Source organism: Erithacus rubecula (assembly GCF_903797595.1).
Source record: "Erithacus rubecula genome assembly, chromosome: 11".
Classification (NCBI taxonomy): Eukaryota; Metazoa; Chordata; class Aves; order Passeriformes; family Muscicapidae; genus Erithacus; species Erithacus rubecula.
The window spans coordinates 988,599-1,003,806 of NC_136663.1; the positions used below are offsets into that span (position 1 = coordinate 988,599).

General features: G+C 51.0%; 1 protein-coding gene across 2 annotated transcripts; it reads left to right on the plus strand.

Moving 5' to 3' along the window:
- Positions 1 to 231: 231 nt before the first annotated feature.
- On the plus strand, positions 232 to 14,896 carry TIPARP (TCDD inducible poly(ADP-ribose) polymerase). 2 transcript variants are annotated; one of them, XM_079315145.1, is made up of 6 exons: positions 232 to 355; positions 2,083 to 3,035; positions 9,949 to 10,117; positions 11,118 to 11,299; positions 13,508 to 13,783; positions 14,440 to 14,896. In XM_079315145.1, exons 2-6 carry the CDS (start codon positions 2,122 to 2,124, stop codon positions 14,885 to 14,887), a joined length of 1,989 nt encoding a protein of 662 aa, XP_079171271.1. In that variant the 5' UTR covers positions 232 to 355; positions 2,083 to 2,121; the 3' UTR covers positions 14,888 to 14,896. The 2 variants fall into 2 exon arrangements, with proteins under 2 accessions (XP_079171271.1, XP_079171272.1); XM_079315146.1 differs by lacking the exon at positions 232 to 355 and having other exon boundaries at positions 1,822 to 3,035.
- Positions 14,897 to 15,208: the final 312 nt, after the last annotated feature.

Below are 15,208 nucleotides of genomic sequence, written 5' to 3' on the forward strand. Positions count from 1 at the left end.
TGCAGCCGGGCCGGCGCCGCGGGGGGACCGGGACTGGGGCGGGGGAACCGAACGGGACCGGCCCTTGGGGCGGGGGAAGCGGCCCCGCTCCGCCCCGGCCGCCGCTGCCCTGGCTGCTCCCTCCCGCGCTATTTAAGCGGAGCGGGCGAGGCGGAGCGCGGCGGGAGCGGGCGGGATGTGCGGGGATTGCGGCTGCGAGCGCTCCTCGGTGCCGGTGGGGACACGGACAGCGCGGTGCTGACCCGCACACCGCCCCAGCGCTGTGCTTGTTCATCCCCCCGCAGCTGAAAGAAAAGCCATTCCGCTCTGGAGTTGTTTTTTTGTGCCGGGAGCAGCGCCGAGGGAACCCGCTCCGGTAGGTCCCCGCAGCTCCGCCGTGCTCAGCCCGTGTCTCTGCGCTGCTGCTTTTGTTGTTGGCTGTCGGAAGGTGTTTTAAAGGTGGAGCACAGGAGGTGCGGCTGGCCCGCGATGGCGAGCGAGCCCCGTGCGGGATGCGGGATGCGGGAGCATCGCTGCGGGATCGCTGCTGCACCGCCAGCAGAGCCTGGCGCTCCAACAGAACGCTGCTTTATTTTTAGAGTCTTTGGGGGATCCGGCTCTGCTCCGCTCACTAAGGCGGGTCTGTAAAAATAGCAGCAAAACTTAAAAGCTGGCGGAGCGAGGAACAGAAATGTTGAAGTAGCAGAAGGTATGGCTGAAAGAGATCAGAAGTCACTTGCTCAGCACCTTGGCGCTGCAGGGTCCTGGCAGATCTCTCGCTCCTCGCCAGGGCACTGAGACCTGGGCTGCACACGGGAACATCCCATTCTCTTCGGATTTTTTAAACATTCGGAGTTACCTGAAGGTGCCTTTGGTGGTTTGGAGGAATCGCCTGGTGTCTGTGGAGGAATAACAGACACACGGATAACTTTGGGATTAAAACAGATGCACCAGTTGCTTTAAATTTAATCTAAAAATGGGAAAACTGGAGAGGCGCAACTTTTTTTTTTTTTTTTTTTTTTTTTTTTTTTTTTTTTTTTTTTTTCCTGGCATTTCTGACGTGCTGTTTCCCAGGGAAATGGAAAAGCTTTACAAATACGTGTTCCAAAATACGGAAGGCTCAATGAGAATTTTTCCAGACCAAATCATCGGCAGTAAGAAATTATTGCCAAATTTTCTCCGTTTTTTTGCTTTTGTTTTGAAGTGAGGACTAACTTTGGTCGGAATGCATTTATCCAGGAAGTAATCCTTAATGTGCTCCGCTCTGAGCCTCGAAGCCTGCATGTGAGATTGAAGAAGGTTTAATTAAATGTAATCAAACATTGCAGGATTCCCTGATTAAAAGGCATAGCTTTTGGTGACGTAGGAGACACACTGCTTATTTGTGCTTGAAAACAATACAATTCTGCAGCTCGCGAGCCATGTCTGTCTCGGTTCCTGAGTAACCATCACCCTCGTGTTTGTTCCCCGGCCGGTTTTAATTCCTGTTGCCCGGCGCGGTGTGTGTCACCAGCGAGGGCGGGGACAGGCACACAGGGACGGGCTGGGAGCTCTGGAATCCCTCCGGATTCCGGGATGGCATCGTGGGAAGCTTTGCCGGGGGATGTGGGAGGTGACACGAGGGAGGGGGACACAGGCGCATGGAATGGGGATAGGGATGTGTAGGTTTGCTGGGAGAGGAAATGGTGCAGCAGCGTCTGAAATGTGATGTGGGGGGATGTTTCTCGTGCCGTGTGTGAGGGAGGCGCAGCAATCAGCGCTGTCAGGTTGGTTTTGTGGGTAGGATGAGCCCGTTCTTGTTCGTGGAGCATCCTGACAGGGAGGAGGCGTGGGACCGTCCCCTTTTCCTGGCCACCCTCGGGGACCGTGTGTGCGTGCCTGAGTGTCTCAGAGCCGCCTGTGCGGGGAGATGGGACCGAGTTTGGGATTAATTAGCCGCAGTTTAGCTGTTTTCATGCTTTACGTGCCTAAGGGCTGCCCGCAGTCACAGCCAGGGGAGGAGTTCTGTGCTGCTGGCTCGAAATCCTCTCCAGGGGTGATCTTGTTCGTGTCAACCATGAGCAATTAGAGAGATTAAGTGTCTTGTTTTGCTTCCTGCCCTAGGTTGATTGCTGGGCGGCTCTGGGGAGAGCAGAGGGTGCGATGGACGGCGAGCCCCAGGCTCCCTGCCCGGCCATGGAGCGCTCTCCTCCCGAGCGCTTCCCTCCCCAGCTGCGGCTGCCTGAAAAGATCCCACCGGTCAAGCCTTGCTTCAAGAAGAAGCAGCAGGTGCAGAAGAGGCTGGACTCGCAAACCCTGCGGGCTTTGAGACCCATCTTCACCAGCCTGCTGGGAGCTGGGGCCTTGGACAGGGTCTTTGTGCCCCGAGGCCAGCGTGCTGGCCACGGAGATTTATGTGAACCTGCTGTGAAAAAGACTCTGGAGCTCGGTACCTCTTGTCCCCAGACAGAAAATGATGTGACTGTGCTGATGCCAACAGCTCCAGATGTGCAGGGGCAGCTGGCAGGAGCCCATCCTTCCCCTGGGCATCCTGAGCAGGGTGTCCAGGCAGGGGAGCAGAGCTTCTCCCCAGAAACCCCTGGAACTGCTGCTGATAATGGGAATGAATCATTCCAGGATCATCCTTTGCACCCAAGTGCCAGTGATGGTGCAGCTTGTCCTTTCTTCCCTGACAAGCTTCTGGAAAGCTACACATCTGGCTTGCTGCAGGAGAACAGCTGTCCAATGCAATACAACTTGACCCCAAGCAATAAATTCAGCGCTGGGATATTCCAGGATAAAAGTGAAGAAGCTTCCCTGGACCTGGTGTTCGAGCTCCTGAACCAGCTGCAGTATCACACCCACCAGGAGGACGGGATCGAAATCTGTGTGGATTTTCTCCAGGGCACTTGTGTTTATGGCAGTGATTGTCCCAAGCATCACACAGTGTTGCCCTATCACTGGCAGGTGAGGAGGACAGCAACCCAGAAGTGGCAAAGTGTGACCAACGATTCCCAGGAGCACCTGGAAAGGCTTTACTGCAACCCTGACAATGACAAGATCAAAGCCAAGTATCGGTAGGTATCTGAATTTACTCCCTGGCTGGGAAGGGTGCAGAAAGATAACAAAATGTGCCTTTTTTTTTTTTTTCCCTTTGATATTTGTATCCAAGTGTGTTATAAACCCTGTGATGATGTTTCCCCATTTATGTCCAACAGGTTTAACTCAACAAAATTCTTGTACACGTGTAAAACTGTAAGGCAGCACTGAATGTGCTCTTTGAAGCTGGAGTGTGTGAAATAAGAAAACTTGGGCTCTGTAGGAGTTCAGAGACTGTTGTGGAATGTTGTGCTTGTTCTTGGCGTTCCTAATTAAGTCTTTTCTCTGTGTTGGACAAAGTGGCAGCATGAAAGAGCCTTGGCAGTGCTGGGGACAGGAATGACAGAGCAGTTGCTCTGTGTCACTGAGCACTCCCAGCACAGTCTGCATCTTTCCATCCCAAACAGCTCAGCCAGAGCTGGGCACACCTGGGGAAATGTCCCTGGCAGTGAATGGGGTCTTTCAGCTGATTCCCTGTGAGCAACCTGAGCCCCCCTGGCAGAAATTATCATCTCCACTGTTGAAGCAGTTATTGCAAGTTATTGTTCTCTCTGCACAGAGCTGTTTTTGAGTCATTTTCTAAAATTAGCCAACAGCTGTTGGGTTGATGTGGTTGTGTGACCCCTGTGGGCTCCTGCACCCCCAGAGCTAAAACTCCTGCAGGTTCCAGTTTGGAGCAGTGATGCTGGCAGGGTCCTGTTGGTGCAGGGGGCAGCCTGGTTTGGTTTTTTCCTGGAGGAGGAAGTGTGTGGTGCACATTGTGGCAGGGCAGATAAGAGAGGAGAAGTTTGCCAGGCTGGCACAACTCCAGTTCAAAGGGACATTTCTGGAGAGAAAACTTCACCCTGCCTTTGCCATCTGAATCCTTCGAGATTCTGCTCTTCTTACTTTCAGTTTCTGAAGGAAGTACATCCCTCCTTTCTCAATATTTTATTTTCATTTATTAAGCTGGTTTCTCATTTGGCACCAGAGACCAAATCTAGTGCTTAAAGTCAGCGTTAGTTTTTACTTTCATTTAATTTGATGTTGGATTAGACACTAAATTCAGCCTTTTTCATAGACTCAAACTGGTTTGGGCTGGAAGGGACCTTAAGATCACCCAGTGCCACCCCTGCCATGGCAGGGGCAGCCACAGCTCCTCTGGGCAGCTGTGCCAGGACCTTTTTATGATGGCAATACCAGAATATGGATGCCCCACACTGAAAATGAAAATAAAGTAGGATATGTAGTAGGGAACAATATTTTATAGAATTGTCTTGAAGAAATATGCCAGTTGTTAAAAAAAAACCTAAAAAATCTTCTATGTTCACAGCAGATAAAATATGCTGTATTTTTACAACAGAGGAACTATAATTTCCCAAGTGTTAGAAATAATTTCTGAAAACAAACCAGCCCAGCCAGACACAAACCATTCAATGATTTAACCTTGAGCTCAGTGCAAATGAGCAAATGGTTTCCTTTTAGAACTTGTGTCACCAAATCCATCAGTGCACATGGGCTCTGTGTCCTGGAGGATGGACTTGGGAGTGATTAATGGTAAAGGACACAGAGTTTGGTCATGGCTGAGTCAGCCCAGGCTGGGAAGCTGCTGTGCAGGACAAATTCCCTGTGAGGGTGAGGAGACCTGGGAGAGCAGCTGTGGCTGTCCCTGGATCCCTGGCAGTGTCCCAGGCCAGGCTGGGAGCAGTGGAAGGTGTCCCAGGGGTGGGATCTGCTGATATTTAAGATCCTTTCCAGCCTTGGAAGAGCCTCTGGATAAGTGTCACTGAGACCTTTGGAGTGAAGCTCTAAGGCCAGAGCTTCTGATTTCAAACTCTGATCCTCCTTAGAGCTTTGACATGCCAAGGTTTTAAGCTGGGTTTTGAGGTGGGAGGTCAAAATTTTACTGTGCATCACCACCAGCTCCTTAAAGCAGCATCAGCCTGTGTGTGATGATCCTTCCTCACCCTGTGTGAGGAACCTGCCAAGGTGGGGGTCCCTCCCTCAGGTGGGACAGTGTCCCTGTGCTGGGGAGTGCCCAGGCTGCAGCTTTACTGCTAAAGCCATTAATCTCTGTGGTCAGAGCAGCTCTGCAGCCTGCCTGCTCCCTGGCAGCAGGGAAATGCCTGCTCAGCACTGCCAGCCCAGCAAGGCTCTGCCCTCTGCCCCACTGGGACTCTGCTCCTCTGGGCCCTTCCACAAACTCAGTTAGGGAATGAGCTCGAAATTGGGCTGTTCTTCAAGGAGATATTTATATCAACCTTCCTTCCTCTTCAGCATTGGGATGAGTAATGCTGCTGATAAGTTATTGGGGTGAGTCATGTGGAACACACCGAGTTGTTGCCTCTCACCTGAGGGAGTGTGATCTCAGAGGAGTGGTAAACCTTGTTTAGTTAGTTTGTAATGCAGCTCCTCCAGCTGCTTCTTGCCTCAGTTTGGCCTCAAACTGACTGTTTATCATCAATTACTCAGGTTTTTTGTACTCTTGAGTCTGCCAAGTACTTAAAGCTACATACCAAGCTATCTAAACAAACTGGGGAACATCAACTTAAACAGGTTAAAGTATTAAGAAACACTCAGTTCTCTTCATAGATGTGAGGAGAGGCCCTGGAGGAGTTCCAGCTTGCAGCAGAGAGGGAGCAGTGCCAAGTGCTGCTTTCCAGCAGGAGATGCCCACGTTGGGATATTTTAAGATGCTCTCTGCTAGGGGGAAATACTTGGCTGAGGAGCTGAGCAGGTTTCCCCATACCTGTCCTATCATGCACACACTGCTTTTCTAAACAAGCAGCAGCACTGGAGATTACAGGAGGATTTGTCTGAAACAACTCTGCAGTTCCTGACCCATCAGTTCCCCCTGCTCTGGCTGAAAATTCCACTTTCTCTTGGCCAAAAGGGCTCCCAGCTCTCCTGACACAGCAGCTTCTTGCTGCTGCTTTGATTTCTTTCATTGTCTGTGTTTTTCTGTAATTTCTGTGAGGTCTGTGCAGTGGCTCCTAGCTGGGAGAGAGGCCAGGATGGGGTGAGGGACAGGCAGGTGGCTCTGCAGTGGGAGCTGCTCTCTGTGCACACTCCTGGGGTGAGAACACTAAATGACAAGAGGAAATTCAAGCTGTCCTGGGAGGCTCAGCTCGGATATCAGCAGGAATTTCCCCATGGAAAGGGTGGTCAGGGTGTGCCCAGGGAGGTTTGGAGTGCCCATCCCTGGAGGTGTCCAGGGAATGGTTGGATGTGGCACTCAGTGCTCTGGGCTGGGGACAAGGTTGGACTCTGTGTTCTTGGAGGTCTTTTCCAGCCTAACTGATTCCATTTCACATCAAATACAGAGTGTTCCACTGCAGCCATCAGGGGCATGTGAAGGGATGGGGAAGGAGAGGCACAGACACAGTGAAGTGTGCAGGAAACTGGTTTTCCTTCATTCCTCTGAGTGTGGGATGGTGTGTTAAAAACCATACACAGCACTTCAGGCTTGGAGTCATGGAACCACAGAGTGCTTTGGCTTGGAAAAGGACCTTAAAGCCCAGCCAGTGCCACCCTGCCAGGGCAGGGACACCTGCCACTGTCCCAGGGGCTCCAAGCCCTGCCCAGCCTGGCCTGGGACACTCCAGGTGTCCAGGGGCAGCCACACCCTCATGGGCAGCAGTTTTCTGCAGGTCCCTGGCCCATCAAATAGTTAAATTTCAGCAGTTTTCTGTGTGATCCACAGTGTGTGAGATAAGGCATGTGTTAGTGATAACAGGGAGATGGGAAACCAGCTGAGAGTCCCTCTGCCTGGGCTGGGGGAGGTTCTTGGCTTTACCCTCTGAGTGCTTGGGAGCTGCTTTTCATTCCTTTCCAGGAGGAATGCAAGAATAAAACTCCTGAAGTGATTTTGGAAGTGTTTGCTTTGTGCTGTGTGGGCTCCTGTTTTTGCAGCACCATTTCCATGCAAAATGAAATAATTTGGCTTGGAGCTGTACAGAGCCAGGGAGGTCTGGGTGCTGTGAGGAGGCAGCAGTCACTGCCATCCCTGCTCTGCTTTCCTGCAATAAACAGATTGCACTGGGGGAACAGCTGTCACCTGGCTGCAGGTTGAGGTCAGGCTGTTCCTGGCAATAAAATAAAGCAGCTCTTCCTGAAACAAAGATCAGGGGTTGCTCCCAGGTGAGGCAGCAGGCACAGGGGGGCTGTGACCATGATTTGCTCAGCAGGAACAGTGAGTGGGAAATCCTTCCCACTGGGGTACCTGGATTTGCTGAAATCAGGAGGGATTTGAGCTGAGCAATAATTGAGGATCTGTTTCTTGTAGTCATGTGTACAAAGGAGTGGTTTTGGAAGGTGTGATAGGGAAAATTCATTTTTTAGGAAAATAACAGGACAAGGAGGAATGAATTTAGAAGGCAGAGATAGGTGGGATATTGGAAAGTGACTTTAGGGTCCCTGTCTGTCCCAGCTCTGCAGCCACTAAGAGCTGTGCTTGTGCTGCCCTAAAACAGAAATAATTTAAGTTGGAAAGGACCCTTAGAGATCATCACCCTGCCAGGAGCATCTTCTACCAATTTAATTAAACAAACATCTCCCAAACATATCCAGAGTACAGCAAGCCTGGGCAGGGACACCCAGGAAATGAGGAATAGGGAAACAGGGAGAGGGGATTGTTCACCATGCTCATTGCTAAAACTCAGGAGTTTTAGAACTTCCTGAGCCTCACAGCCCAGGACCTTGTGTTCAGGAGTGGGTTCTTGGGAAGAACAAACAGCTCCTGGTACAGTCTCTTCTCCTCCAGCAGCCCTGCCTCCAGGACTTCCTGATCCAGAGCTGGGAGGTTACATCATTATTATTATCATTATTATTGTTTTTATTATTATTATTGTTTTTATTTGCCCTGCCAGGCACTCGTCTAAGTTCTATGTATACACACACACACACACACACACACACACACACACACACACATGTATGGAACAGTGTGTCTGCAGTTGTTTCAGGTTTACAAGCTGTGAAAATTCCAGAAGGCTTTTGCAAGCACCCCAGTCACCAGTTGTAAAGGCAGGGGAAAACAATCTTTCCAACCTTTATACAATAAACACAGGAAAAGCAGCAAAGTCACTTCTTCTAGGTTCTCTTGTCCCCTGAGGATGGAGCCTTGAAGCTGAGAGGGAAATGTGTCTGTGGCATCTTTTCTGGGGTGAGGTGTCACCACAGAGAGAAGCAGCATGACCTGGGGGGCAAACTCATGAAATCTGAAACTCACCTGGCACTGATGGGCTGGGGGCTCAGATGGTTCCTGGGTGCTGTCACAGGGGTGATGAGCATCCCTTGCAGTGTTCCCTCTTTGCTCCCCTGTGCCTTGCCATGGGAGCACCTCTGGCTCTGCAGTCTGAGCTCTGCTGTTGCTATTTCAGTGCCTGTGCTTCAAAATTAAACTCTTGGTTGGGTGCCCATCCCTGGGGGTTTAACAGCCTGGGCATGTGGCACTTGGGGACATGGGTCAGTGTGGCCTTGGCAGTGCTGGGGGAATGCTTGGACTCCATGGTCTGAGGGGACTACTCCAGTTTAACCAAATCTGTGATTTCTCTGATCTTTTTGAAGCCAACATGCTCAAAGTACCATTTTATTTCACACAGAAATTCAAACACCCAGTTCCCCCACTCAAAGCTGGGCTCATCTCTGGGACAGCCCTTCCCCTGCAGCCTCCAAGTGCACAAACAAGATGAAATCTCTCTGCTCAGTCTCCAGGAAGTGTCAGTGCCTCCTTTGCTGCAGTTTCCCCCTGAGCTCAGGGTGACTCTCCCAGCCCAAACCCTCTGGTGCCTTTGGGGCTGTTGGAGGTGCTGAGCTCCTCGGGGCAGAGAGGAGCTGCTTGAGTCAGAGAGAGCAGATGCCCAGTTTCAGGCTGGCAGGCTGAGTGAGCTGTGCTGGCTGTCACAGCTGTTGTGCCAGAGCTGCTCTCATTTCCTGCTGCTTGCAGCGTTTCTGGTTTTTCTCAACCCGCTTGCGGTAACTCGCGACACGTCCGCGAACTCGGAGAGGAGCTGCAAACCACACGTGCTTTCAGAGCACTTCAAAACACTTCAGAACACATCTCACACTCCTCTCCTTGCACATAACCTCTAGAGGGGTTTGTCCTGCTGCAGGGGAAGAGCTCATGGGTTACAGTTCTTCAGGAGGATGGAAAAAAGAGTGGTAATATCCTGATTTTGGCTGCACTCATCTGAAAATATCTTATCAGTGTTGACCTGCTCAGCCCAGTGTCATGGAAAGTTTATACCTTTCTGTTGTTTTCTTTTAGCACATTCAGGGAACAGAGAAAATGAAACTTGTTCGTGGGGTCATGTCTTGCTGTTGAGAACTCGTGGAGTTTTATTTTGAATTGTGCTCTTCTGCAGCACCAAATTTGGGTTGTGTGCCCTGTTCTTCTGAGAGTTCAACGTGCTCGTTCTCTCTGTGCAAATAGTTCCACTGAACTGCTTTATTTTATAAATAGAGACCTTTATTTGGTGAGTTGGTGAGGAGAGATTCTTCAGAAATCTTTGTTCTCACCTCTCAAAGAGTCTCTGTGGGACCTTTAACAAGAGCACTTAGTGCCAGGACAAGGGGAATGGCTTTGAGCTGCCAGAGGGCAGGGATTTGGGGAAGGAATTGTTCCCTGGCAGGGTGGGGAGGTGCTGGCATAGGTTCCTAGAGAAGTCCTGGGTTGCTGGCAGTGTCCCAGGCAGGGTTGGACACTGGGGTTTGCAGCCCCTGGGGCAGTAGAGGTGTCCCTGCCATGGCAGGGTGGCACTGGATGAGCTTTGGGTTCCCTCCCAAACCAAACCAGTCTGAGGTTTCCCACCTCAGACAACTGCTGCCTTTGAGTCTGTCCCTGTGTGCTGAACACCACGGGTTTGATGGGGTACAAAGGCTGAGGATTGTGTGTTTCTGCCATTCTCCCAGGGGCCAGGAGTTCTGGGTGGATCTGAACCACATGAAGTTGTACGAGAGCTCAGAGTTCGACCAAATGCGGCGCCTGTCCACGGCCTCGTGCCCCAGCTCCAGCTCCAGCTGCTACACCGTGTGGAAATACTTCTGCAGGGACCACTTTGGCTGGAGAGAGTACTCTGAGGTATGGCCCCAACCCCAAACTCTGCCTGCAGCACTCACACACACCTCCCGAGCAGCCTGCTGCCCCTGCAGACACTCAGGGGTGATGTGCACCCTGTGAGCAGCAAAGGGACAGCTCTGCTGGCCTGGGCTGTGCTTCTGGCATCTGTGACTTTTCCCTGAAAGCATCAGAGCTGTGGGGGATGCCCAGGCTGCCCCACTGGGGAGCAAACCAGCTGCTGGCAATGCCAGGGGAGCCCTTCTGGGGCAGGACTTGTTTTTGTGACAGTGGGACAAAACACTTCAGAGCAGCAGCTCCTTTTTCCTGGGCAGTTTTTAGTTGGTTTCCCTCTCAGAGCTCTGCTGAGGCTGGGCAGGCACTGCTAGAGCTGAGTGTGAGAACTGGAGAGAGCTGGGCAGAAACAGCACAAACAACACACTGAGGGTGCTTGAGCTGCAGGGCCTGGGTTTGTGTAGTGTAGAACAGGAATGTGAATTTTGGAGTGTGTGTTTTCTCATGTGTGCATTTCTTCTGTTTCCCCTCTCATTTTCCCCCCTTTCTCCCCTGTTTTCCCCTGTTCTCCTCCCATTTTTCCCCTTCTCCCCTGGTTTTTCCCTGTTTCTCCCATTTTCCTCCCTGTTTTTTCCCCCCTTTTCCCCCCGTTTCACCCCCTTTCTCCCACCCATTCTCCCCCATTTTCCTCCTGTCCTGCCCCCATTTCTAACCTGTTCTCTCCCCTATTTCCCCATTTCTCCGGTTTCTCCTCCATTGTTCCCCCATTCTCCCCCCATTTCCCCACCACTTTTCCCTATTTCGCCCCCCATTTTCCCCCTTATTTCTCCCCCATTTCCCCACCATTTTTCCCTGTTTCTCCTCCATTTCTCCCCTGCTTTGCCCCCCCCATTTCTCCCCTGCTTTCCCCCTATTTCTCCCCTATTTTCCCCTGCTTTGCCCCCCATTTTTCCCTCTTTCTCCCCCATTTCTCCCCCCATTTTCCCCCCATTTTCCCCCATTCCCCCAGCCCGTGGTGAGGCTGATGGAGCAGGCGAGCTGCCGCGGGCTGCGCGAGGTTCGCTTTGTCACCTGGCACAACCAGTACATCCTCAACCTCAGGGACGGCTTCCAGCAGCACTCCTGCTTCAGGAGGGAGATCAAGAGGAGGCCCCTGCTGCGCTCCTGCCTGCTGCTCACACCCTTCCTGCAGTGGGTATCCCAAAAAACCCCCAACCCCCCCTCTTCCTTTAGGCTGCAACAGCAAAAATCCAAAATCTGGGGCTGCCCGCAGCTCCTTCCCCAGTTTACCCGAGGGTGAAATTTGTGATGTTTGCCAAATTCCAAATTTCCTGAATTTTTGGGGGGTTTGTGGAAGGTGTCCCTGCCTTGGAAGGAGGCACTGGGTGGGGTTTGAGGTGCTGCCAGCCCAAGCCATGCCCTGCTGGTTTGTTGGAGCACTGGGTGTGCTGGCAGAGCCCTCTGGGGCTGGTCACACCTGGGCTGGGAGGTGTTTCCAGACAGGGTTTTACAGCAAGGAAACCACCAGGTCATTAGAGAGAAACTGGAGGGTGCCAGGAAAAACCTAACTTGCTGGTTGGAGCAGTGCTGGTTCTCATCCTGGTGAAAAATGAGGATTTCAGGGCTCCTCCTCATGTTTTGCTGCCTGGGATTGTTTTACCACAGTGATCTGCTGGAATGATGCAATTCCCAATTAATTCCCACTCGTGAGGGATTGACCAGAACTGGCTGCACCAAACTTCATTCTGATTTGATTTATCCAAACCCCCTTGTAAAGCTCACTTAAAAACATGAATTCTTGGCAAGAACAAGAGTATTTTCAATATTTATGGCATCCAGGAGTCAGTGCTGCCTCCACTTCCCACATGAAGCTACCTGGGATTTGTTCTTTCCCTCACCTCCCACCTGCTTAAATCTGTTCTAAAATTGGAAAAGAATCCTTGGATAGGAATGAAAAATGTTGGCTTTTTAATGGCTTCCCCTGCAGAATAAATAATATAAATATTTTACACCAGTCAGAAGAACTGAACAAAGCACACCAAAGGATTGCAGGGTTTTTATTGGATTTGATGTTTCCCTCATTAATCTGTGATTTACTGGCAATCTCTGCTTGATCTCCAGTCCAGTGTGAGTGATGAGGCCCTACAGGAATATTTTTTCACCCACTTGCTCATCAAGGAAGAAAACCAAATTAAAAACAAATTTGGTATTTGATTGCTATTTTAATAGTAATTTGTAGAACAAATTTCTGGGTTTCTGCTCAGCTGTTAATAAGCAGTGAGAAGAACTTTTGAGTCAAATCCATGCAAATGAAGGGAATCCTGGCCTTGGCCTGGAGCAGGAAGGAGCAGCCAGTGAACACTCAGAGAGTTTCTGCCCTGGGAAGTGGGAGTGCTGTCACAGCTTTCCATGTGTTGATTTTAAAAATAGACCTTTTTCCACTAAACTTCCCCCTCCCAGTGCTTTTCCTTGGGTTTGATTTGATTTCTGGCCATCTGGGGGGTTTGGAGAGTCCCTTGTGTCAGCTCAGCTGCAGAGTGAGAGCTGCAGGAGGGTCAGAGCTGCTCCCCTTGGCTGGATTTTCCAAGGGTTTTTTCCTGGCAGTCCATGGGGCTTCTTGGCCACATCTCCCTCCCCCAGCCCTGCCTGTTCTCCAGGCAGCATTCCCAGAGGAGGGGCAGGAGAAGAACCAGCTGCAAATGCAAATCCACATCTGGCTCTGTAAATGGCACTGAGAGTCTTGCTGGGTTGGGAAGGGGCCTGAAATCCCCAGCTTCAAATCCCACCCAGTGTCACCTTCAAATCCCACCCAGTGTCACCCTTAAATCCCACTCAGTGCCACCCTTGAATCCCACCCAGTGCCACCTTCAAATCCCACCCAGTGTCACCCTTAGATCCACCCAATGTCACCCTTGAATCCCACGCAGTGCCACCTTCAAATCCCACCCTGTGTCACCCTTAATTCCCACCCAGTGCCACCCTTGAATCCCACCCAGTGTCACCCTTAAATCCCACCCAGTGCCACCCTTGAATCCCACCCAATGTCAGCCTTGAATCCCACCCAGTGTCACCTTCAAATCCCACCCAGTGCCACCTTCAAATCCCACCCAGTGTCACCTTTAATTCCCACCCAGTGTCACCTTCAAATCCCACCCAGTGTCACCTTCAAATCCCACCCAGTGCCACCTTCAAATCCCACCCAGTGTCACCCTTCAATCCCACCCAGTGTCACCTTTAATTCCCAGCCCGTGCCACCCTTGAATCCCACCTGGCAGACCCTTCCCAGGATCCAGGGTGCTCCAGGCCCTGTCCAGCAGTGCCATGGCCATCAGAGGTTTCAGGCAGGCTGGGATGTCTGGGGGTGCTGAGGGTGTTGAGCAGAGCCTTTGTCCCTTGCAGGACCCTGGGTGGCAGCTCTGTGCTGCCCTCGCCCTGCTCCAGCCCTGCCTCTGCTCAGGACCTGTCCCCAGCTGCTGTCACCTGCCCCAGCTTCTACCCTGAGACCTGGATTGGGATGGATCCAGCTCAGGACTTCATCCAAGTGCCTGTTCTGAAGGAAGACAAAAGCTACAGAACCATTTACAACCTGTTCCACAAGACTGTGCCAGAGACCAAATACAGGATTTTGAAAATCCTGCGAGTGCAGAACCAGTTCCTTTGGGAGAAGTATAAAAGGTAAGAGAAGGCAATTGCAGTTCTTTAATAATGGATATTCCTAGAGGGGGAATTTTATGAGAGGGATTTGTATCTCCTCTCCCAGCTCAGCTCTTCCATAATGAAAACAGTTTCTCTCTGGCTGACCTGCAGCAAATCCCCACCTTCAGTTCCCATTGTTATAAATGAGAAACAAAGTCTCAATTTTTCTCAAAATTTAGATTGGTTTATTGTATATAGACAAAACTCCACATTTCCACCAACCTTGGTTTGCAGCTCCCTTTTTATAGGATGGTTTTCCTTGTAGTATCAATAATTGTTATTGGTTTGTTGTAATAATTCTGCAAGGTAAGCAGTGATGGGCAAAGAAACTTCCATGGGACAGCTCTGGGGACAATTGGTCATGGAACCATCTGGTCTTGGGAGATAAAAAACAGAAGTGGGAAGTGTGATCTTAGTTTGTGATTGATCACACAAAAGCAGGAAATCTGATTGTGCACAATGTGTTGGGCTGTGTCAAAGCCTTGTTTCGCAAGCTGTCAGTAGACACATAAAATTTAAAATAAGATTGATTTCATCATACATCTCCCATTCTTTAGTCCCACCATTCCAGCCCGAAGCGTTCTGCTTCCTACACAGCCCAACCCTTGATGGCTTCCCACCCTTGTGTGTTCCAGGAAGAAGGAGTACATGTGCAGGAAGGTGAGCGGGCTGGCCCGGGCCATGGGCGAGCGGCACCTGTTCCACGGCACGTCGCCGGAGGCGGTGGACGGCATCTGCAAGCACAACTTTGACCCGCGCGTCTGCGGCAAGCACGCCACCATGTTTGGCCAGGGCAGCTACTTTGCCAGGAAGGCCAGCTACTCCCACAACTTCTCCAAACGCTCCCCCAAGGGGCTGCACTTCATGTTCCTGGCCAAGGTGCTGACGGGCAGGTACACGGTGGGCAACCACACCATGAGGAGGCCGCCGCCCGTGGAGCCGGGCAGCGTCACCAGCGACCTCTACGACTCCTGCGTGGACAATTTCTTCGAGCCCCAGATCTTTGTCATCTTCAATGATGACCAGAGCTACCCCTATTTCATTATCCAGTACGAGGAGGTCAGCAGCACCGTCCCCATCTGACCGTTTGTAGGGAAAAATCCAAAATAAAATCTGGGCGCTTCCTCGCTGGTGGAATGACTTTGGAAGGAAGGAAATCTGGAGTGACCAACTGTGCACTTGCTGGTTGATTCCCTATGTGGAAATTGTATATATTTTTCCATTGTTTATAGTTGAAAATCTGTGCCTTTTGTTATAAAACACTGTTTATTTATGTTAGTAAATGTTCATGTTTCAGAATGTGGCTGTGGGTGTCATTTCCCTGGCGTCCTGTGCCCTGATCTCAGCATTTCAGCATGGCCATTTCTAGGGACTGTGAATCACATTTCAGCCCAAGGATATTAA